The 20643-nt window shown below is 49.5% G+C and overlaps 9 protein-coding genes across 9 annotated transcripts; 4 read left to right on the top strand and 5 right to left on the bottom strand.

Annotated features, from left to right (window-relative positions):
- Positions 1-64: 64 nt before the first annotated feature.
- Positions 65-2291, bottom strand: F9C07_7593 (fungal-specific transcription factor domain-containing protein; the record flags this gene model as incomplete). Its single annotated transcript, XM_041291426.2, has 2 exons — positions 65-267; positions 332-2291. The coding sequence occupies 2 exons, from the start codon at positions 2289-2291 to the stop codon at positions 65-67; spliced, it is 2163 nt and encodes a 720-aa protein (XP_041145278.2).
- A 277-nt stretch (positions 2292-2568) lies between these two features.
- Positions 2569-3279, bottom strand: F9C07_7592 (putative 3-hexulose-6-phosphate synthase; the record flags this gene model as incomplete). Its single annotated transcript, XM_041285557.1, has 1 exon — positions 2569-3279. The coding sequence occupies one exon, from the start codon at positions 3277-3279 to the stop codon at positions 2569-2571; it is 711 nt and encodes a 236-aa protein (XP_041145277.1).
- Positions 3280-3625: 346 nt separating this feature from the next.
- F9C07_1473703 (MFS transporter) lies at positions 3626-5899 on the top strand. Its single transcript, XM_071508122.1, has 5 exons — positions 3626-4046; positions 4102-4270; positions 4319-4472; positions 4528-4967; positions 5022-5899. The coding sequence occupies exons 1-5, from the start codon at positions 3888-3890 to the stop codon at positions 5636-5638; spliced, it is 1539 nt and encodes a 512-aa protein (XP_071365292.1). The 5' UTR covers positions 3626-3887; the 3' UTR covers positions 5639-5899.
- F9C07_1473740 (cellobiose dehydrogenase) lies at positions 5900-7541 on the bottom strand. Its single transcript, XM_041285556.2, has 2 exons — positions 7520-7541; positions 5900-7461 (listed from the first exon to the last, which is right to left on the bottom strand). The coding sequence occupies exon 2, from the start codon at positions 7319-7321 to the stop codon at positions 6161-6163; it is 1161 nt and encodes a 386-aa protein (XP_041145275.1). The 5' UTR covers positions 7322-7461; positions 7520-7541; the 3' UTR covers positions 5900-6160.
- Positions 7542-7975: 434 nt separating this feature from the next.
- F9C07_2282635 (extracellular serine-rich protein) lies at positions 7976-9562 on the top strand. Its single transcript, XM_041291418.2, has 3 exons — positions 7976-8442; positions 8490-8593; positions 8648-9562. Exons 1-3 carry the CDS (start codon positions 8110-8112, stop codon positions 8940-8942), a joined length of 732 nt encoding a protein of 243 aa, XP_041145274.1. The 5' UTR covers positions 7976-8109; the 3' UTR covers positions 8943-9562.
- A 3298-nt stretch (positions 9563-12860) lies between these two features.
- On the bottom strand, positions 12861-13507 carry F9C07_2231575 (uncharacterized protein; the record flags this gene model as incomplete). The annotated part of the gene is made up of 2 exons (XM_071509888.1): positions 12861-13280; positions 13340-13507. The coding sequence occupies 2 exons, from the start codon at positions 13505-13507 to the stop codon at positions 12861-12863; spliced, it is 588 nt and encodes a 195-aa protein (XP_071365291.1).
- A 493-nt stretch (positions 13508-14000) lies between these two features.
- Positions 14001-15582, top strand: F9C07_7585 (permease of the major facilitator superfamily; the record flags this gene model as incomplete). Its single annotated transcript, XM_041291417.1, has 2 exons — positions 14001-14186; positions 14245-15582. The coding sequence occupies 2 exons, from the start codon at positions 14001-14003 to the stop codon at positions 15580-15582; spliced, it is 1524 nt and encodes a 507-aa protein (XP_041145272.1).
- A 799-nt stretch (positions 15583-16381) lies between these two features.
- F9C07_7584 (putative plasma membrane snare protein) lies at positions 16382-17683 on the bottom strand (the record flags this gene model as incomplete). Its single annotated transcript, XM_041291425.1, has 2 exons — positions 16382-16441; positions 16496-17683. The coding sequence occupies 2 exons, from the start codon at positions 17681-17683 to the stop codon at positions 16382-16384; spliced, it is 1248 nt and encodes a 415-aa protein (XP_041145271.1).
- Positions 17684-18155: 472 nt separating this feature from the next.
- F9C07_7583 (putative vacuolar sorting protein) lies at positions 18156-20491 on the top strand (the record flags this gene model as incomplete). The annotated part of the gene is made up of 4 exons (XM_071511654.1): positions 18156-18233; positions 18285-18495; positions 18732-18943; positions 18992-20491. The coding sequence occupies 4 exons, from the start codon at positions 18156-18158 to the stop codon at positions 20489-20491; spliced, it is 2001 nt and encodes a 666-aa protein (XP_071365290.1).
- Positions 20492-20643: the final 152 nt, after the last annotated feature.

Here is a 20643-nt window from a genome sequence, read left to right as displayed (position 1 = left end):
CTATCGCTACACCCGAAAGAGGATGTCCTGGTTCAGGTTCACCAGTTTCATCTTCAATTACGTATCAGAAAATTGGATTATTTATATCAAATACCGCAAGGGGCATGTTCTCGTTCATAAATCCGAACAACAGGTCCTGCCCGGGAATGAAAATATCCGGGAAGGGTGGAATCTGTCCTATATCATCATCCGTCGGGGAGTAATCGGGAAACTGCCAACAATTGTCGGGGTTTCGGTGAGGAGTCGTTGCTTGGACCTCTGAGGGCGCTAAAGTTAAGAGCAAAGCGTCAGTCTGGGTTGATCTACAGCAATAAATTATAGAGGCACTCACTTCGTGATTCCGGCACACCCTTGGCAGCCATTAGCTTGCGAATAATACGCGCCGTATCAGCAGCCCCCGAGTTCGGGACTGCCAACGCATCGAGACACCTCAGGCTTGCGCTGAGTAGGTAGGACGATTCCGCGTGTGCATTGCCGTCGCTTCCGACCGAGAGCGACGCAGTATTAAGCACGTGGATTGTGCACGCGACGTACACAGCATAACTAAGCAAGTAGCTGGACTTGTGCAACGGGTAGATGGATTGATAGCTGAGGGCGAGACTGGTGATACGCCGTGCCGCTGCTGTGCACCGCTTCCAAGAGAAGGCAGGGGTGCCGATAGTGTCGACAGAATTGTGATTGCTTGTGCTGCTGGGAGCTGTGATAAACGGCCGGTGTAGGAGGACAATGAGCGAGTGGTAGGTCGTCAGAATGATGATGCGGTTTGGCGCAACTCTGACCGGGGGCTCCAAGGGGTCCTTCGCCCAGGGCTCATGAGCCAGGTGAGCTGGCAGCCCGCGGTACCAGGCCGTGAGGGCATCATCGAGTGCCTCTATCTGATGGATCGTCTTTGAAGCGGTGGCTCCTACATAATATATCTTGTCAATGATTTGGGTCATAATTTCGGAAAGCAGACAGAGCTGCTGGAAGGTAGTCACTGAATATGCCAACGGCACTGGAGAAGACCCTATATTGTTAGTAATTATATCTGTGCTCCGCTCATTGTAGGGCTCCCACGGCTCCAGCTCCTCGAACGTATCCATAAAGTCCTGCGATACATGGACATCCTGGAGTCTGATTGTAGGTGGCCGCCCAAGGTACAGGCTTTGCAGCTTCTCACACACGAACGCGCCCCAGAAGACCCGCCGCCGGATCTCGATCTCCTCGACGTTATGCTTGTTCGGCTCTTGCAAATCAAAATACAGACCTAGGTCATAAACCATACGCATGGCGTAACCGGTATATAACCAACCCTGAGACGTCCGTCCTCTTGCAATCAACGTCGACCCGAGCATGACCAACGCGATGACAGTCGGTATACTCGAGTGGGTCATCAACCCCTCAACCAGCAAGAGCTCTTGGCAACGGTTGAAGAAGCACCGTCCTGCTGTTTCCGGATCTACCGGGTTACTGCGCACCTCGGGTCGCTCGGAAAACTTGGACGCACACGCAAAGACAGCGTACAGCAAGAGGTCAGAGCAGTATGGCCCCCCGTGTTCTAGTTCTCGCATAAAGGCAGGTCTATACGTGAGAAGGAAGGTGTGATGCTGCCTGCTCCAGTGAAGGTCGAGGAGATGAAGCGCCAGGTCCGCTGGTATTCCCCTGATGACGGTCAACCGACGCAGACGGTGCTCGCGCTGCCTTTCCATTGCAGCGTTGGCAATCAGCTGGTACCGTAGCGACTCTGTAGATGCTGCGGGTTGCTCGGGACTAGTCACCGGGCGGCTGACATGGATCACGGAGGTTGAGCTGAAGATGCCATCGCTGGTTACGTGGCTTTTATATGTCCGAGGCAGTACTCTATCGGTCTCATTCTCAACACTGTCACTGCCATGGCCGGTATCTACGCTGTTTGTTGCATCACCGCCATTCTCCCTCATTCTTACTGCATGACCGCCCAGCAGCTGCTGTTCCATGCCATGCTCCGTTCGAAGGGCGGACCGCGCCCGTGGTGATGACGCTGTTGATCCACCGCTCCGGTCTGATAATGATATGCGTCCGTCACGCACGATCATCGAGTCCAGCAGAGCACGCCTTTCGGCATCACCTGCGCTCTTCAACCGGCTCAAAGCATCTTCCAGCGCCGCTTTTTCGGTCTGCAGCGAGTCGATAAGCGCAGCGGAAGGGCGCTGCTTAGGTGGTGCATTGTGGTAGACACACGACCTCTTGCTCTTCCGGCATGTGGAGCAGACTGGCCTGGATGCGTCGCATCGGATCTTGCGTCTGCGGCAGAACTCACATGCCCGAGGCATTTTGCGGAGTGCGCTTGTCGGAGCATTGAATACTACTTACGGTCGTGGAACGGCATTGTAGTTAGAAACAGTCAAAGCGGAGGGTAACAAGCATGTCCGGGGAATGGGGGGAGGGAGCTTGGGGGCCTGAAGCGCTAGGCTGGGGCCACTGTTCTACCCCGCATTTGATTATCTTCTTGTTCAATCACACCGCGCGGAGTCCTTCACTCCGTCCTACGTTAAAGCAACACTTTGAAGTCAATACATGTATCATTCCAGTATCAATTCATGGTGATAACTATAGCACAGGGCTCTGCGTGGAGGACAAAACACCCGCGGCTGCCGACGCAATGTCTTCAGTAATGGCTTGGAATTTGGCGTCGTGCATGACCTCCGACACAGGTATCCCAGCTCTCACATCCTTGATCATAAGGTTCTCACGATGGGTAATCTTCTCAGCCAACTCCACGGTAGTTTCAACATACTCCGCTGGGATAAACACAGTCCCGCAGTTATCGGCAATCACATAGTCATCCTGGCGAACGGTGACGCCGCCCACCTGGACTGCTGTACCAGCCCCAACCTGTACCATCCTCTTACGCCCACTGATCATTGTTACATTCCGGCCGTAAACAGGATACGCAATGTCGCGGCTACCATCAATGTCCCGACACACGCCGTCGATGATTGTCCCGCGAATACCCTTCACTTTCGAGGCATTGGCGATAATATCGCCCCAGCAGGAAACACCCTCCAGACCGCCGGCAATAATGAGGATACGATCGTCCGTTGTGACTGCGTCTATAACCGACGCGAATGGGTGGGCTGTCGCGGCGGTGCCTGTCTTAGGGCCGACCTTCACTGTGCTGGCGCGGCCGACGATCTTTGGGCAATCCCAGAGAGGCCGGAGGCCGTAGGTGGCTCCTTTAAGCTGAAGAAAGTCCAGGGCATCAGAGATTGCATTGGTGTCAAGGACCGAGAGCCGGGTTAAAATTGTGGATTCGTCCATGTTGAGTTCGTTGAAGCGCAAAAAAGTCATCTGAAGGGAGGGATAAGAGAGAATAGGGTTTCTTGATCAAGTTGTATTCCGATTGCTACCACTATTTACCTCTGATCCTAATGCTATTTATAGGCTCCTCATTCCTTCCATCGGGCTATATGAATATCCGTGCAATTCTCGACTTTTGTCTGATCCCTCCGTGTAACAGCAAAAACCATCCAATCGCACCAACCGTGGCTTACCTATTGGCGGGAGGCGGCGTCCCGCTGTCCGCAGGGGCATTTATCTAAGTAGGGCCTATTACTAGGCCCCTTGGGGTTCCGTAGGTGTCGGAGCGGAGTGAAACTCCCCGCAAGAAACGGGCATGGAATGGCCGTGTGGGGAAGCGCTAGGATTTCGCACTCCGCCCATCTGTCTCAAGAGCTAACTTAGAAAGCTAAAAGCTGGTCAAGTTCGGCCTTCTACGACGGTCCCTTGGGCTTCCTGCGTTGTCCATATAAATAGCAGCAGCCGTTCCACCCCAGCTGCGATGTGATCATCCGTGCATTTTCCGCGTGCCTAAATCTGCGAGCCAAATCAACGCCACCATTCCCACAGTGCATCTAGGAAACGTACATATGGACGACCTGGACGACGAGAAGGCTCCCAGCGCCGAGAACGTCGAGGACTGCGCCATCATCACTACCATTGACGGAATACAGGTCCTTGGTCTTCGCTCCGAGGATGCAGACTTCTATCGCAACTTCTCCGACAGAAGGAAAAAGCTACTACGAAAGGCACGGCCCAATGACCGCACCGACTAGGACGGAACTAACAACGTTCGTATCGCAGGTTGATATCAGGCTGGTGCCGATGCTGTGCATCCTCTATTTGATCTCTCACCTAGACAGGGCCAATATCGGCAATGCAAAGATCCTGGGGCTAACAGAAGAATTGGGCTTGAGCGGGGTGCAATATAATATCGCTCTTAGCCTTTTTTTCATCCCCTACGTTCTCCTAGGTAAGTAGGTGTTAGGCATGTCATCCCGTTGTCGCTGACCAATAGTAGAGGTTCCGAGTAACATTCTGCTGAAACATTTTATCAGGCCCTCGGTCTATTTGGGTACCCTGATTGTCAGCTGGGGAATAATTATGACGTTGACTGGCGTCGTTCGAAATTTCGGCGGGTTGTTGACGATGCGACTTTTGTTAGGAATTTTTGAGTATGTTCAATTAGACACCGACTTTTTAAATTCTCGTCTTCTGACTCAAGCCTAGGGCTGGATTCTTTCCTGGTTCGGTCTACTTGTGTTCGCGCTGGTACATGCCCAGAGACCTCGCCACCCGGGTTGCCGCATTCTTCTGTGCAAGTGCTCTCTCCGGTGCCTTTTCCGGTCTGCTCGCGGCTGGTCTTAGCAAGATGGATGGCGTCGGTGGATATTCAGGCTGGCGTTGGATATTTCTGATTGAGGGCTTGATTACAGTTGTTTTGGGGGTTTTGACCTTCTTTTTACTAGTAGACTCCCCGGAAATATCCACCAAATGGCTTGATCAGGACGAGATCCGGTACCTAGTGATACAGGAATTCATCAAAGAAGGAGGGAAGTTCAAGGAGGAGGATAAGAAGACATCATGGAAAGACGTTGGGGACATGATGCGGAACTGGAGGATTTATCTACTATCCTATATTATGCTGTGCCAGTCGGCCTGCAACTACGGTCTGTTCGCGATCACCTAGGCCTGAGACTTCTTGTTGATCCATTCTCTGTTAGGAACGAAATTCACTCTTCCGACCATCACAGAGGCAATGGGCTTCACCGGTACCAACGCGCAGCTTATGACCGTCCCGCCGTATATTGCCGGGGCCATATCCGCAGTCCTGTTCTCCAAATTGTCAGACCGATATTACTGGCGCATGCCATTCGTTGCAGCACCCCTGCTCCTGATCGTCACTGGGTACGCGATAATAATGGGCCTCAAGGGTAGGCTGGAAGCCAACATCGGGCCTGGGTATTTTGCAATCATCATCGCTTGCATGGGTATCTACCCAACCTACCCAGCCACAGCATCATGGGCAATGAACAATCTGGCGCCCTCAAAGCGCCGCGCTATCGGCAGTGCGTTCAACATCTGTATGGGCAATACCGGAGGTATTATCGGGAGCTACATGTATCTTGACAAGGAGGCCCCGACCTATCCTACGGGCTTTGGGCTGTCGTTGGCTTTTGGTGGATCGGCTCTCCTTGTAGCTGTTCTTCTCGAGCTGTCCTTTGCGTATGGCAACAAGCGCAATGCTAGGTTGACTGAGACGGAGATCCGTGAGGCATACACCGATGAGCAGTTGCTGGCGATGGGAGATAGGTCTCCGTTTTTCAAATACACGCTGTGAACGGGGTTGTAGTTTAGCTGGAGCCTATGGATGCTCAGGCTGTGGGGTGATTCTGACTAGCTAGCTAAGTCCTTTCTATAGGAACTACTTGTGGCCTTCCCCTTACCGATTCCATTTCTTTATGAGAGTATGTAAGGGGAATCAAGGAAAGGAGGTAGGACACTTCTGAGAAGGTGCCTAGGAGCTCATAATTCGGGCGAAGCGCTCCGTTGATGTTACTAGGAGGTAATCAGATGACACAATCAGAAATCAGGTAGAATTAGGAGAAGTATCTGCAATTCAGAGAGGAACTAATGATGAACCCCTAGTACTGGGTTAACTGGCCATTAAGAACACTTACCATAAAACCCACACTAGAATTGCCGTAGAACAATGCCACACCCCCAAAGAATTAGGCTACAGTGACCTATTGATACAGACATTTGGCTACAAGCACCAAACACAACAAACCGGATATGTAGGATATCCCAACTCTCAAAGATGGCTGGGCGACACCGAGAGGTAGGAACAGACCAATGCCAGTCAAGGACTCGACGTTCTCTGTTTTCTCAAAGGTAAGACTATAACCACTAAGGCATAGACGAGCCCGACAATTCCAGCTACCACGCTATATGCGATTATTGCGCCGACTGGGGCAGTTGAAGTAACGTTCCGTGCCAGGTGAAATCCCAGTCCACCATTGACAATACCAAGGACTATAATAGAACGGCCAAACCACCGGTGCAAGTAGGCAAAGACACTCTTCTTTCCGGTTTTGTGAAAGTATCTGTGTTGAAGAAAGCCCATAGCCGGCTGGAAGAGAATGAGGGCAGGAACAGCCACCATCCCGATGATCGGATGGTAGGTCCCAGTCAGATGGAGGGCTTTTGCCAACGAGATGCCGATACCAAACCCGGAAATCGCCAAGGCCAAAGTGAAAAGCTGGAAGAAAGCATGGATATCAACAATCCTGGAATGTGCGCCGGTGTGAAGCATCAACGCAAACGACGGGAAGAATATGACGAAGACGAGGATCATGAGAACAGCATGTGCTACTCTGCGACTTGCAATGTTTCCAGTATCAAAGATCGTGAGCGCCTGCCCAGCGCTGTTTGAATTATTTGATGCTAAGAAAGGATTGTCGGATGCGCCGCTGGTCGCTTTTTGAAGGTCAAGAACTGCAACACCCGAAGCATCGTGTATGGTGATCGGTTGAGAGAGGCTGTCTGAGTTGAGCAGTTGGCCATATTTCACAGCCCAAACCCATGGACTAGCTGAGCTGTTCGGATTTTCACTTCCTCCTGGCCAGGCGAGACAGCTGTCGCACCGGATGTTCGCGGTCATGACTCCATTGCTGATCCCGCTGCCAGCCAAGACCGAGATCTGAGCCTGGCTATTATACGTCGGCTCGACATGTTCTACGCCCAACCTTGGAGAGACAGTGACATTATTGCCGTCGTGGGATGCATAAACAGCAAATATATTCGCTCCTTGCATCCGAGAACCCTGACCCCATGCAAACCATTGAAGCTCTTGCGTTGATTTCAGCTGGATATAAATTGGTCCGGAACCGGAGGAGGCCGTAGTTTGGGGTATATTAACACTGTAGCTGATAAAGCTCTGGCCAGGTGGCGAAAATGTTTGTAGCTGGGCGAATGTGCCCGTGAACAGAGTCATCCAGGAGTAAAGGTGTATCCTCGCCATTTTAGGTGAGATAGCAAGCTTCGTTACTTGCCATTCATCTGTTCAAGAGCTAGATATGTGGAGGAGCAATTAATGAGAATGGGATTGTAGTTGTGGTGGCTGCGCTCCTTATCCATAGCCTCCATTGGCTCTGTGAGCGGCTTACGGTGCAATTATTAGCAGAGTTCAAGCATGCCAAATGATCCCTGGAGATCTTACAACACATGAGCATCCTCTATGTGATATCCTATCATGTGCCTCCTATGGTGCCAAGGTTTGCGGCCAACCATGGTTGCTTTTGTCTTAAGCTTCTGAGAATGTAGCTCAGGCCATCGCCCAGGTCTGTTCAAGGGGAATCTTCTTACGGACGTTGTCTTCTGAGCCCCAGCTGGGACTTGTAGCTTTATATTCCGACAGCATTCAAAAGCTCTAGTTTGTATAAAATGAGATGGGATTCCTTTGAATGCTTGAAAATCGCATAAGTTGAGAGTAGAAAGTCGTGGAAACCCGCACGTGAGACCACCCACTCGACAACGAAAGTCAGATCTAGTAAAAGCTTTTTGGAAGTTCGATCGAAAGACCGATCTAGACTATACCTGTGATGGTAGGGTGACGCGGCCTGGGGCTTAGACTGAACCCGACTCACAATGTTGAGGTTGGCTGGTCACGCAACATATGGCTTTCATAGCTGTCTTAGGAGGCTGAGCACGAAGTATAAAATCCGAAGTGGATTCGGATGTTACACGTTCGAGAGTTGAGGAAGGCTAACATGTGCGATTCAATCGCCACATACTATCAAAACAGCTACAATGGCACAGCTACAATATCTATTCGCTTTTATCCTGGTACAGCTCCAGCTTGCTGGTGCCCAGGATAGCACAGCTACCAGCAATACTTCTAGCTCCACCACAAGTACAGCAATGGGCACCGCGAGCCCGTCAGCTGTACAAACAGTTGATGTTGGTGAACATGGCTTCAGCTTCGACCCTGATACTCTTAAAGTTGCTCCAGGCGGCAAAGTTGAGTTCCACTTTTATCCTGGTAACCATTCAGTGGCGCAGGCCTCTTTTAGCAAGCCATGTCACCCTATGAATGATAGCAGTTTTTTCTCTGGATTTATTGCGCCAACTACTGGTGAATCGGTAGGCCAAGAGCTATTGTACTCGGTGACAAGATGCTAATGGTATAGGACACTGTCTTCACGGTCACTGTGAATGACACAAAACCTATTTGGTATTACTGTGGCCAGGTCGGTCATTGCCAGGCGGGTATGGTTGGGGTGATAAACCCACCGTCAGTATCTCGTGGGCAAAGAGTGTATTGGATGATGCGTCTGACTCTCACTAGGGCCTCCGGCTCAGACACTTTAGAGGCATTTAAATCGGCAGCCTCGAATGCAAATGGAGACAGCGTGCCATCCAAGGTCCAAGGTGGTACTCTCAGTACATCGAGCCCCAAATCATCCTCGACCTCTACCAGTGAGACGAGCACTCACAGTAGCACAGCCACCACGAGCGCGTCACCCACTACCACCAATAGCCCAAGCCCTACCGCCACTAACATCGCAGGAAACCTGCAAGCTTCGACCGACTCAAGCATTGTTTTCGTTTTGGCTTTAATGGCCTTTGGTTTCTTTATGTAGATTCAGTGAAGCTTGAGTGGTATGTTGTTGAGAGCTTAGGTCTGCCTATTCTCTGATTATACTGTACTGTCCGTCTTTGTCGGCGCATGGCCTACATTAATTAGGTGGTGCTTTCAGTATATCTACGCTGAGCTGCGCTTTGTTTCATTGCCGTCATGTTTGTAAGTCTCATATTAGCCGAGCTTCACGAAAGAATCCCCGATCAGAATGGGGCAGAAAGCATGTATCCTGAATATGTAGCTTTTCCATTCTGATCTTTGAGTATTCCTAGGGCTAGTACCTATAAACGGTTGCAAATTTAAGTATGATGGAATACCTGGTAACATAGCTAAGATTAATCATATCTCAATTCAGCGCAGATGTCCTCCACCAGCTCATTCAACACTTTGTGTGGATGAATCTTGGTGGTAATTTACTGATTCAGCTTCTAGAATTGAATTGGACGCAGATGTGCCTGATTAATCTTGTATATCTATACTATCTCTAGCACGCCGAATTGTATTCATAATCTAGTCCAATCATCCTGACCCTGTGTACAAGATGGCCCATCTCGATCAGACCCAAACAGCGACGTCCATAATGACAATTCGCCAGACGAAGCACCAGGCGACCCGCTTGATAGACCAAGTGAAGCCATGAGTATCGAATCATCTGGTCTGGGATTTTGCGCAAAGAATGAATCTTGCCTCCATGAATTCTCCCAATTTTTAAATGTCGAAAAGTCAGAAGCCATGTCGCCGGCTACATCATCACCAGCTATGTCCATACTGGCGATTATGTGTTGGAACCCCTCGATCAAAGATACTTCAGTGCGGGCTAGCTCCGCTTCGCCCGACATCTCTTTCAACATTGTAAACCCCTCGCGGATGGCGTGGTGTTGTCTGTAGTCAGTCGCTTGGAGACATTGTGTATTGATTACCAGCAAGGCGGCATGGCATGCACTAAATTCCGTGTATGATGCACGGGCGAGACCAATGGTGTTGTACAGATGGCGACATATTTCTATGACTGTATGCGCAGCGGAAACGCACTATGAGACGAGGATGGAAGACATATGCCGTGTTTGTGAGTTAATCCTCAAGGGCCTTGCATTCTGGAGCTTCGTGGTAGATGTCGGGCTGTTTCCCTCCAAGCTGGACTCGGCAAAGATAAAGTACCGGCCTGCGAACATGATTCCGAGACAATAATCTAGTTTTAGATGCATGGCGCGGCGGAGATTCTCGGGGTGAGATGTGTGATCACTATGAATATCGTTGCTGGGGAGTGTCTTCCACCAGTTTATAAGGTCTTGCTGGAGATTGAACAGTCTAGTAAGTCGCTCAATTACTTCGCTTGTTAGGGATGTGTGGAGAAGGGAGCTATTAATCCGTCAGTGGGACTGCCTTCATAAAGAACGGCGTGCAAAGATACATTGAATGCGATATGCTGCAGAGCCTGTCGTTCAGTTGGAGCGTGGCAAGAATGCATGCATCATGGTATGATGACCGTACATCACTTTTACCGGTAGGGAGTTCAGTGTCTACATCAGATCTGGCAATTGAAAATGGACGACCGTGAAATATAGCGATGCGCCTAATATTTAGGGTTGGCAAGGGTCACGACAATAAAGAATAGTAGGACAAATGTGAAACAGAACTCCCCAGCGTGTACAAAGTCCACCACACTAAATTCTTGGTTTCGCGGATGTACAGATCAAAGCTATCCTCGCAAGTCTTTCTGTGCATGCCATTCTGGTTCGCAAGCTTGACGCCAATACCCAGGTAGATCCATGCCAACCCGGATGCGTCAAGCGGTAGTGTGTAAATACCCAGGAGCAAGCAGGCCTGGACGCTTTCTAGTGATGAGAGGGTGATGAAATCCGGTAATAAAAGACAGGCCTGTTGATAAAGCATTACACCTATAGTATCGCCGGTGAATGGGCCATGTTGAGTTGATTTTCTGCCACCAATGCGTTCTGTCGCCGACTCAAGATATGCGTGCTGTGTCCCGAACGCAAGGACACCAAAGATCACGCACATAGTGCTTACATCGCTGTGGGTAATTGAGTTGGGATTAGTGTATGCCAAGTCAAGCTTTGACTCTAGCCAGATTCTTTCAACCGTAAAATAACTTGTCTCGGCATGCTTGAAGAAGCAATGGACAAGAAAACTGGCGATAGCCCGAGGAGGTAGTGAGGATACAGAAAGTAAAGCACTTGATGGAGACTGGAGTACTTTGGAACGGTAAAGCTCAGTGTGACTGCGTAATGCATTGTAAACCTGCTGCAAATGCTTCAGTAATGAACTTAGTCAAGATCGATCTACGAAGAAACGAGAAATTATGTGTGACAAACATCTCGATGCACATGTTTGCTGATCCATTCCTTTATCTTCATAGAGAAATTCCAATGAGAGAATTTCCCTGAATAATCTAGCTCAGCCAACGTTAGTCTTTAGTTTTGGACAACATCTTGTATATGCCCTCACGCGTGATATTGTTTTCTAGTGGCTCGATGCTGCGCCTGACATCTGCTACAGGAGACTCGGCGGGGGTGGGCAATGGAGTCCTGTCTTCACCCTCGGCAAGGCTTCGAAGCGTGGCTAGATCTAGACTTATGTCGCCGAGTTCACGCTTGACAATTCGCTCTAGATAGGTGACCCTCTCTAGTAGTTCTGGTAACGGCTCAGGCTCGGAACCCGATGTGCTTTTAATTGGCAGTATCAGTAGTATATCCTGACAACCCTAGCGGATTGATAGCTCACCGAGGTATATCTGGCAATGTGCAAACTTTCCGTCGCTCACCAGGACCTCGACCAGGGAAGATGCATTGACGGTGAAGTCGAGCGCATCGCCTGCAGGGCAGACCCCCGTCACACTTCTCTTTGTGTTGGCGACAGCTGTCATATCTACAGATGGTCAGATGTGACTGTGAAGTTACATGAGCGGGATGCAAACACACGCCCTAGCGACGCGCTTCCGATCTTTGTCCACGATGCGGCGCAATCTCCTCATACTGGGATAGAGAGGGAATGTGTTTGATGTGTTATAACAGCAATGAGATTGAATAGTATAAGTATCGGCGGGGTTTGGTTTAACGACTTGTACAATGATTATATATCAATATCCCTGCAGAAAGTCGATGATTTTACATAGAAGATGACAACTGTGAGCTGAAGGATCGCTTATTCCTAGAGATGATGATATCATATCACATAGACGCACTGTCTACTTTAAGTACTGATGCAGGAAACTGCCGTTAGAGTCTGTGATAATCTCTGTGGCCGAACCTCTAGTGAGCTAAGCCCACAATTCTCATGATGGACCTCCAGGACCAACCTTAGCGTTGTTTTGTTCAGCTTAGGCGCCCAATCGACAACCTACCACGCAGTAAAAGTCCCATGGAAGTGGGCATCGCACTGGAACACAGCGTTGTCTTTGGAAGACCGCAGAGAATATAAGCAGGTTCTGTCTCAGGTCAACTTTTACCCATGAAACAGCATCACGCGCGATACGGGCTCGTCTTAACAGATACTGAATTAGTACCTATAAAAGGATGAATAAGGACGGCGATCTGCAAGTGGCACAGGCTATACCATGGGAAGCAAGAGGGCCTGGACGTCTAAGTATTCTCCTAGTACTGTAGTATCTTAGGATGTTAGGAGCAGCGGACAAGGACTGGAGACTTCCATGAGTATTCTTGGTCTCTTCCATGGGTATGGTCTATATACAAGCCAACAGTTATGTTCCTAGTAGTGCTTTGTATTCGGAGGAAGGCCTCGTCTTTGATCATCTGCCTTTAGAAGCCTGTTAGTGGTTGTCAGAACCGAAAGCTCTTGGCTATCGAAGGAAACAAACAACTTTTATTCCAAAGCCTCCAACACACAGAGATTCCTCCTCAATCCACCTACGTTCCCTGTCTCCAATATATGTATTGTTAGGTTAAACGATGGCAGCATCGAAATCAATCCAAAGAAACCTTTCTGGGTCATCAGGAACAATCAAGATGTTCTTAGGATAAGGATCGTTGTGTTCAATCAAAGCCAAATGGATTTGCTGAATACCTATTGCAACCTTCTGCATGCGATCTTTGCTGTAAGTGACAGAGTTCATCACCAGGGGTTGCGGCAGGTACTCAATAAAAATAGCGCTTGGAAGACCACTGTCATGATGAAAAGCTTCGAGGTGAGGTGCCCAGCTGGCTGGATTGACGGTTAGCATATAGCCGTAGAACTTCGGCACGTAACCACCGTCGCATATTCCATATAGTTTTAGATTGCAATATGCTCTGATCTCGCATCTAGAGCGGTTTAAGTCACGCACACCATCGTCGGCATATCTGGTGTCTTCAATGTTATGGAACTAAATCATATTAAGAATGGGTTTAAGAATTATGCACGCGAAATAAATGAACATGCAACTTTGAAAACGCGCAGTTCACCATTATAGTTCACGTGGAATATCGATGATGTCCTTGAAGTTTTCAGTTTCCTGATGAGTTTCATTTGAGCGAAGTTGATATCGATCTTTAAGGTGTCATCGAATCCTTCCTCATCTCGATAGATGGTACCTTCTGGGCCATGCGCCATAACAAAGATGCTTAGTTCTTGTTGGTGAAAAGAAGGATAAAAGGGTAGACGCTGCTGGCAGATTCAGCTGTTGAAGCCTCATAGCGAATGAAAGAAAGCCGTTTCATACCTACGCTCTTCGTTGGAATGTAATCACTGCAACCACACACCGCTATGCTCACATACTACTCGAGCCTGCCTATGTCACTTCTCTAAACATATTACCCTTACGTGTTATTCAATGTAGTACATAATCATAGAGAATATTAGTTAGATGTAGAAATACGAAGTGTATATAACGCTAATTACCTGCATCCAATGGGTTAATTTACCGACATCTCAGGCTTATCAGCTGCACAGCAGATCAATCATGATAAGGACTCGTTTCCCCTCCCTTCGTTCCTCTGGAGTATTAGCTCTATATAATGGTATCTCCCCACTTGAGATTTAGAATATTATCGTAAATGAACAATATTCTAAAATACTAAAATAAGTCATCACCACAAGATTCATCATGGCCTCAACAGCTCGTGCCATAGACGAAAGCAGTCACGATGATAACGCCCAGGTCATTGCCTCCAGAACATTGCGCAAAGTCGATATGCGACTCATTCCCCTCTTGTTCATCACATATATGTTTAATTTCATGGATAAAACAATACTATCAAGCGCGTCTGTCTTCGGCCTGATTGACGATACAGTATGTACCCTATCCATACCCTATTTACCACAAACTACCCCAAACTAACCGCATCCAGCATCTGGTCGGACAACAATACAGCTGGGTATCCAGCATCTTCTACGTCGGCTATTTCTTCTGGGAAGTCCCTACAAACTATCTCATCCCCCGACTCCCTGTCGCAAAGTACATGGCAGCCAACACCTTCTTTTGGGGCGCTGTCGTCGCCCTAACTGCATCCTGCGTCAACTACGGCGGCCTGCTCGCAGTCCGATTCCTACTAGGCATCGCAGAGGCAACAATCACCCCTGCGTTCATGTTCATCACGACAACATGGTATACACGCGACGAGATCCCCTTCCGGACCGGCATATGGTTCTCAGGCAACTCCATCGGCGGTCTTGTGGCTAGTCTCCTGGCTTACGGCATAGGACATATCGAGCACCCTCTCCGTCCATGGATGTGGATGTTCATCATCCTCGGTGTGGCTACTTTCCTATGGGGATTCGTACTACTTGCTTTCTTACCAGATAGCATATCCAAAGCCACATTCCTGACTCCCCAAGAACGAGAATTCATGGCCCATCGCGCAGTAATTGCCGGAACAGGACGCACCGAGAAAACGCACTGGAAATGGGAGCAGGCTGTCGAGTGCATCCAGGATCCGAAAACATGGCACCTCTTCGCCATCGCTATTCTAACTCAGATCCCGAATGGGGGCACACAGAACTTCGGAAACCTTGTTATTAAATCCTTCGGTTTTACATCCCTGGAATCGACCCTCATTAATATTCCCTCTAGTGTGGTCAGTGCTTCTACGATAACCATCACAGGCTGGATAGCTGGTCGCTATAGACAGATGAACTGTATCTTGATTGTCGGCATTGTGTCTTTATCGATCATAGGAAGTGCCCTGATCTACGCCCGGGCTCATCATGTCCCCCTAGGTGCCCAGCTCTTCGGGTACTTCCTCCTAGCGACGGGGCCAGGTGCCTTGCCGCTGGCTATGTCCCTCGTTCAGGCGAATTACAGGGGCGTCACGAAGAAAATGACAATGACTGCCATGATGTTCGTGGCATATTGTGCGGGGAATATTGCAGGTCCGCAGTTGTTTAGGGCGAGTGAGGCGCCGACGTATCAGACTTCGTTTAGAGCTATTTTGATCTGCTATATCATTTCCGGTGGCTTGGCTGTCTCGTTGAGGGTTTATTTGCAGTTTGTTAACAAGAGGAGGGATCGTGAGGAGGGCGTGCAGGGTAACGCGGGTTTGTCGGGGGCTGTTGGCGGGAAGGTGGTCGAGGAGCGTCGACGGGGTAACAATGAGGTGTCGGATTTGGTGAGGTCGGTTGATTTGCGGCCTGAGGATTATGAGGATGTGACGGATTGGAAGACTGTGGGGTTTCGTTATCGTCTGTAATGGGGTATGTGATACTATCATGTACTCGATATAATACACGCCGGGTTCCAATTCCTGGAAGCTTGTCCAGTATATGACAAGAGGGGTCTATTCAATCTACTGGAACAATCTAGCAAACCCATAACACGATCCCTTGGCCTGAGCAGGTGAACATACTTGCCCAATGTTTTTGTAGTGTTAAAATCCTTACAATTGGCTGAGTAGAAATACCCTTCAAATATAATTCCCTTAGGGTTTCAGTGTTTTCTGCAAAAGCTCTCTAAAACCTGGAACCTAGGTTCACATACCATGCTAAGTCTAAGTCTTCAGTGATGATAGCTCGAAGAAGAGCTAGACAGGCCTGTACTGCATATGCTATCGACATGCTTTCTCGGTAGCCCGTGAGATCGGTCTCGGTCTGGCAGACCTAAACTTGGGTCACTTCAACAAAGGTGGGTGATGAGTGGCTGTGAGTAGACAGTCGGCAACGAATTTCCATACCACCTTGTCGTATGTCTCTGGCAGACAATCAAATTTCTATGCTCTACAATACAGCCTACAATATCACTTGCGGCCAACTTGGGTATAGACCAGGATATGCTCTATTTGGCCGAAAGTAGTAAGTACCATTAGTTTCCTGCAATGCAAAATGCCAACAATAAAGACAGGCAGCAAATACTAGGATTGAATATATGGAGTCCCGGAACGCCAAGGATATGTAGTTGATAGGAAGATTATGCACAGTGATAATTCGCATTGAAGTTGAGAGCACCAGGCGTCGACAACTTCCCTGCAAATTCTCTATAAAAACACAAGAAATCTAGCGAATGCGGTCCAGCTTGGCGCGGTTCATGGCAATCTGGTCGTCGACGAAATCGCTCTATAACGAAATTAGTTCCTATTCTACAAGCATGATGGGAAAGTAAAGGCTCACCTTTTGCATGATACGTTCCAGGTGACGGTTCTGCTCATCCAGCTCACGACCCGTCGCTTTAGAAAGTCCATGCAACCGGCCTGCAGCTCCGGAAAGCAAGTCCAGGTTCTGCTCGATCTCGTCCTCCATCGCCTCATCCTCACTATCGGCCTCGAATTGATATTTAGCACGCTCGGTAGCGTTCGTACGCGCTCTTCCGTTATGCTTGCCAGCTTCACGGTCGATCTCTCTGAAAGTGCGCTCCATACGTTGGTTGGTGACAAAAGCCTCCTTGCGAGTGCCTTCACGAGTTTCACGCTCTTCCCGGTGAGTATTCAAGATCTTCTCGTCGCGGTCTCGGCGACGACGGGCGCTGGTAAATGGGTTTGAGACATGAACGGCGAACATGCTCTTATTAAGCGTCTTCAACTCCTTCGCCTTCTCCTCGGCAATACGACCTTCTATTGTGGCGATATCCAGGCTCTTCTCGGTGTCGTGGATCCGCTCGCCTTGCGCACCCAAACGAGCAAGAGTCTCCCGACCTGTCTCCTCGGCCTGTGCCGCAATACGCAGGGCATTCCGGGTGGATGCCACATCACCCTGCTTGATAAACCGGATGTCCTGCTTGATGGTTTGAATCTCCTCTTCCTCCTCTTCCTCTGCTGTAAGATGGCGTTCTTGGTAAGTCGAAGTGGTGTATGCATTGCTACCGCCGCCGTATGAGGGATTGCCCTCGGAGTACGGGGGGGGTGGTGCACCTCCCTGGGGCTGCTGTTGTTGCGCTCTTTCCCTAGCTCCTCCGAACAGTGCATCTCTACCAGCGTCACCTGGATCATTGGGATCGGCGCTGCCTAATCCTCCATAGCCACCTGGGCCATATCGCGAAGCGGCCGGGGCTGGACCCCCACCACCAAATCGATCACCTCCATATCCACCTTGGTTCACAAACTTGTTGGGAGCATAACCTCCTTGGAGCTTGTTATCCCCAGGAACGTTTCCGCCTGCGGGGGTGTTGTGAGCAGGTGGTTGTTCGCCCGCTGGTAAAGGAGCTACTCCGGCATTAATCTTGGCTTTAGTGTAAGGGTCGGTAGGGATGGGCTTTGCGTAAGGGTTGGCGGGGGGCGCGGGGCTCTTGTTCTTCGACCTAGAGCCGAAGAGGGCACGGCGGTTAGAGGAATCGTCGTCGTCCTTCTTGCGTCCGAATACCATCTTGTAGTAGAACCTGAACTAAGTGCAAATGGGTATGAAAAGCACAAAAGAAAAAGAAAATAGTAATCAGAGCAGAACAGAAGATTCAACAGAGAGTGGAATAGATCCAAATAACGGAGAGGGGAGAAAGTGAGACAGGAGAAAGGAAATGTGAAACTGGCACAATTAAAGGAGACCCTCCTGAGGAATTATTGGATGGAGAGTCGAGACCCCGTGGCGACGAGTATTACCAGTAACCACCGCTAGATCAAAGGGCCCTCCTTGAGAAAAAGGGAACCTAGTAACAATACTCGTATTGTACAATACATCCATACAAACCCCATGTGGCAGTGCTGGGCGGTGTAGTCACTAGTCCGGACTGGGTTTAGCGTGTACCGTCAAAGCCTCAAAAGGCCATCGCCGAAAACATCCAAGGTTGGCTTCTTCGCCTTCCTCTCCCAATCACACGTCCTCAACTGATTCCGCGGCAGCCATGGCGCCGTATCCTGGGTCTGATGCTGACTATTTTAAGGACAAGGCGCGTAGGGATCTGTTGACTCTGCTTGAAGGCGTGAGTAAGGCTCCGGGTCTCTCAAGGCACCAACAAACCTCTCGAGCTTAGCTGAAATCGGTGCAGGTGCGTGGGAAGAAGAACCTTGTTGTCAGCCAGGATCTGGCCGGTCCAGTCGGGCTCTTTGTCAAGTTCTCTCTACTCCAAGAGTACGGTGTAGACCGAGTGTTCCTACTGGAAAATGCCAATGTGGACTCCTCTCAACGCAATGTCGTATTCCTAGTTCATGCTGAAAAGACACGCCAGGTGCGGACCGTCGCAGGTATGTCGTTTTCTGCTTACCACCGTCTCGTAGTTTTCTTTTTGTCTGCTCGTCTTCATGAATGGCAAGCGCAGGCACCGCACATGGGACAAACAGTAGATTACGCAGATGCATACCTACTCTACGTAGTCAAAAGATCCCTAAATTAAGAATTTCGTTATTCTATATCAGCTCATCCATAAGGCTTTCTCAATTTCTTCGACTGAATGCCATCAGAGTGAGCTGACATCTCTAAGACCAGATTAAACGCCTACAGCGCAATGGAAATGTTGAACATGAATTCTCTATATTCTGGGTCCCAAGACGTACCCTTGTAAGCAATGCAATCCTGGAAGATGCAGGAATCATCGGGGATGTGAACATCGCAGAACTTCCCGTGTACTTTATACCTCTGGAGCAAGATGTCTTGTCGTTAGAGCTAGAGGACTCGTTCAGCGACTTGTACCTGGTAAGCATCAGCCTTGTTCCGCGAAAGCATGCATATTGATTGTTGCAGCACAAAGATCCAGGCTGCGTTTACCTGGCTGCCAAGGCCCTCATGGGTATTCAGCAGAGGCACGGTTATTTTCCCCGTATAATTGGCAAGGGTGACAATGCACGACGACTGGCAGATCTTCTGCTGCGCATGAGAAAGGAGCTTGATGCTGAAGAGAGCTCTGGCCTGACTGACCTCAGCGCCAGGGGGCTCCTCCCAAGCGCAGATACGGAAAGCCTGATCATCATTGACCGTGAAGTCGACTTCGGCTCTGCCCTTCTCACTCAGCTCACATATGAAGGCTTGATCGATGAAACCGTAGGAATCAAGCACAACCAGGCAGACGTGGATACAGCCATCGTCGGCCCAACACCAGTCCCCCAAGCACAAGAATCTTCGAAAGCCCCACAGCAAACGTCCAAGCAGGGACAAAAGCGCAAAATCCAGTTAGACGCCTCCGATCAACTCTTCAGCCAACTGCGTGACGCCAACTTCGCCATCGTTGGCGACATTTTGAACAAAGTAGCCCGTCGTCTCGAAAGTGACTACGAAAGCCGCCACACAGCGAAGACCACAACCGAACTCCGCGAATTCGTCAACAAACTACCAACATACCAATTAGAGCATCAAAGCCTCCGCGTCCACACCAACCTCGCGGAGGAGATCATGCGAAACACCCGCTCAGACATCTTCCGGAAGATCCTAGAAGTCCAGCAAAACAACGCCGCAGGCGCCGACCCAACCTACCAACACGACTCCGTCGAAGAGCTCATCGCTCGAGACGTCCCCCTCAAAACCGTCCTCCGCCTCCTCTGTCTGGAATCCTGCATGGCAGGCGGTCTTCGCCCACGAGATCTCGAAAACTTCAAGCGACAGATCATCCACGCATACGGCCACCAACACCTACTCACTTTCTCTGCTCTCGAGAAAATGGAACTCCTTCAACCCCGTTCATCCGCCACAGCCATGCTCCTCCCGACAACAGGCACTCAACCAGGCTCCAAAACAAACTATGGTTATCTACGAAAGAACCTCCGTCTTGTAGTCGAAGAAGTCAGCGAGAAGGATCCCAATGACATCGCCTATGTATACAGCGGCTTCGCCCCTCTCAGTGTCCGTCTCGTCCAATGCGTCCTGCAAAAGCCGTACGTTCTCTCCCTCATCCGAGGTGGATCCGTTGCAGCGTCCGCCTCCCCCAGTCCAGCCAGTACCGCATCCCCGGGCTGGCTCGGCTTCGAAGACTTAGTCAAGAGCGCCCGTGGAGCAACGTTCAGTATAGTCCAAAAGGGCGATGACAAGGCGATCCGTGCCCGACAAACGCTTAGCGGTAACAATGCTACCAAGACAGTTTATGTGTTTTTCTTGGGTGGGATTACCTTTACGGAGATCGCTGCATTGCGCTTTATTGCTGAGCAGGAGGCACCGCGGAGGAAGATCGTTATCTGTACCACGAGCATTATTAACGGGGATAAGATGATGGATGCTGCGATTGAGAAGCAAGATTTCACGAAGACTGAATAAGTGGTCATGGGATATGAGGACTCTGCGAATAGTTGTTATGCATATAATTTTAATCGTCATGACTTATTTAATAATCATGAGTGATAATGGTACGCTGAACAATTCATAATAGATCATTGGATAGTGTATACTATTTCTATCTATAGTATCTA

The sequence above is a fragment of the Aspergillus flavus genome, chromosome 3, assembly GCF_009017415.1.
Source record: "Aspergillus flavus chromosome 3, complete sequence".
Classification (NCBI taxonomy): domain Eukaryota; kingdom Fungi; phylum Ascomycota; class Eurotiomycetes; order Eurotiales; family Aspergillaceae; genus Aspergillus; species Aspergillus flavus.
Note: the sequence above shows the minus strand (reverse complement) of the source record. Positions and strands in the feature narration are given on the sequence as shown.

Excerpts from the sequence above, each read along its gene's own strand:
- F9C07_2282635 (XM_041291418.2), top strand. The coding sequence starts at position 8,110 with ATGGCACAGCTACAATATCTATTCGCTTTTATCCTGGTACAGCTCCAG. Across the intron at positions 8,443-8,489 it reads CGCCAACTACTGGTGAATCG|GACACTGTCTTCACGGTCAC; the intron begins GTAGGCCAAGAG and ends CTAATGGTATAG. Across the intron at positions 8,594-8,647 it reads GTTGGGGTGATAAACCCACC|GGCCTCCGGCTCAGACACTT; the intron begins GTCAGTATCTCG and ends GACTCTCACTAG.
- F9C07_1473740 (XM_041285556.2), bottom strand. The coding sequence starts at position 7,321 with ATGGCGAGGATACACCTTTACTCCTGGATGACTCTGTTCACGGGCACA.
- F9C07_1473703 (XM_071508122.1), top strand. The coding sequence starts at position 3,888 with ATGGACGACCTGGACGACGAGAAGGCTCCCAGCGCCGAGAACGTCGAG. Across the intron at positions 4,473-4,527 it reads CTTTTGTTAGGAATTTTTGA|GGCTGGATTCTTTCCTGGTT; the intron begins GTATGTTCAATT and ends ACTCAAGCCTAG. Across the intron at positions 4,968-5,021 it reads CCAGTCGGCCTGCAACTACG|GAACGAAATTCACTCTTCCG; the intron begins GTCTGTTCGCGA and ends ATTCTCTGTTAG.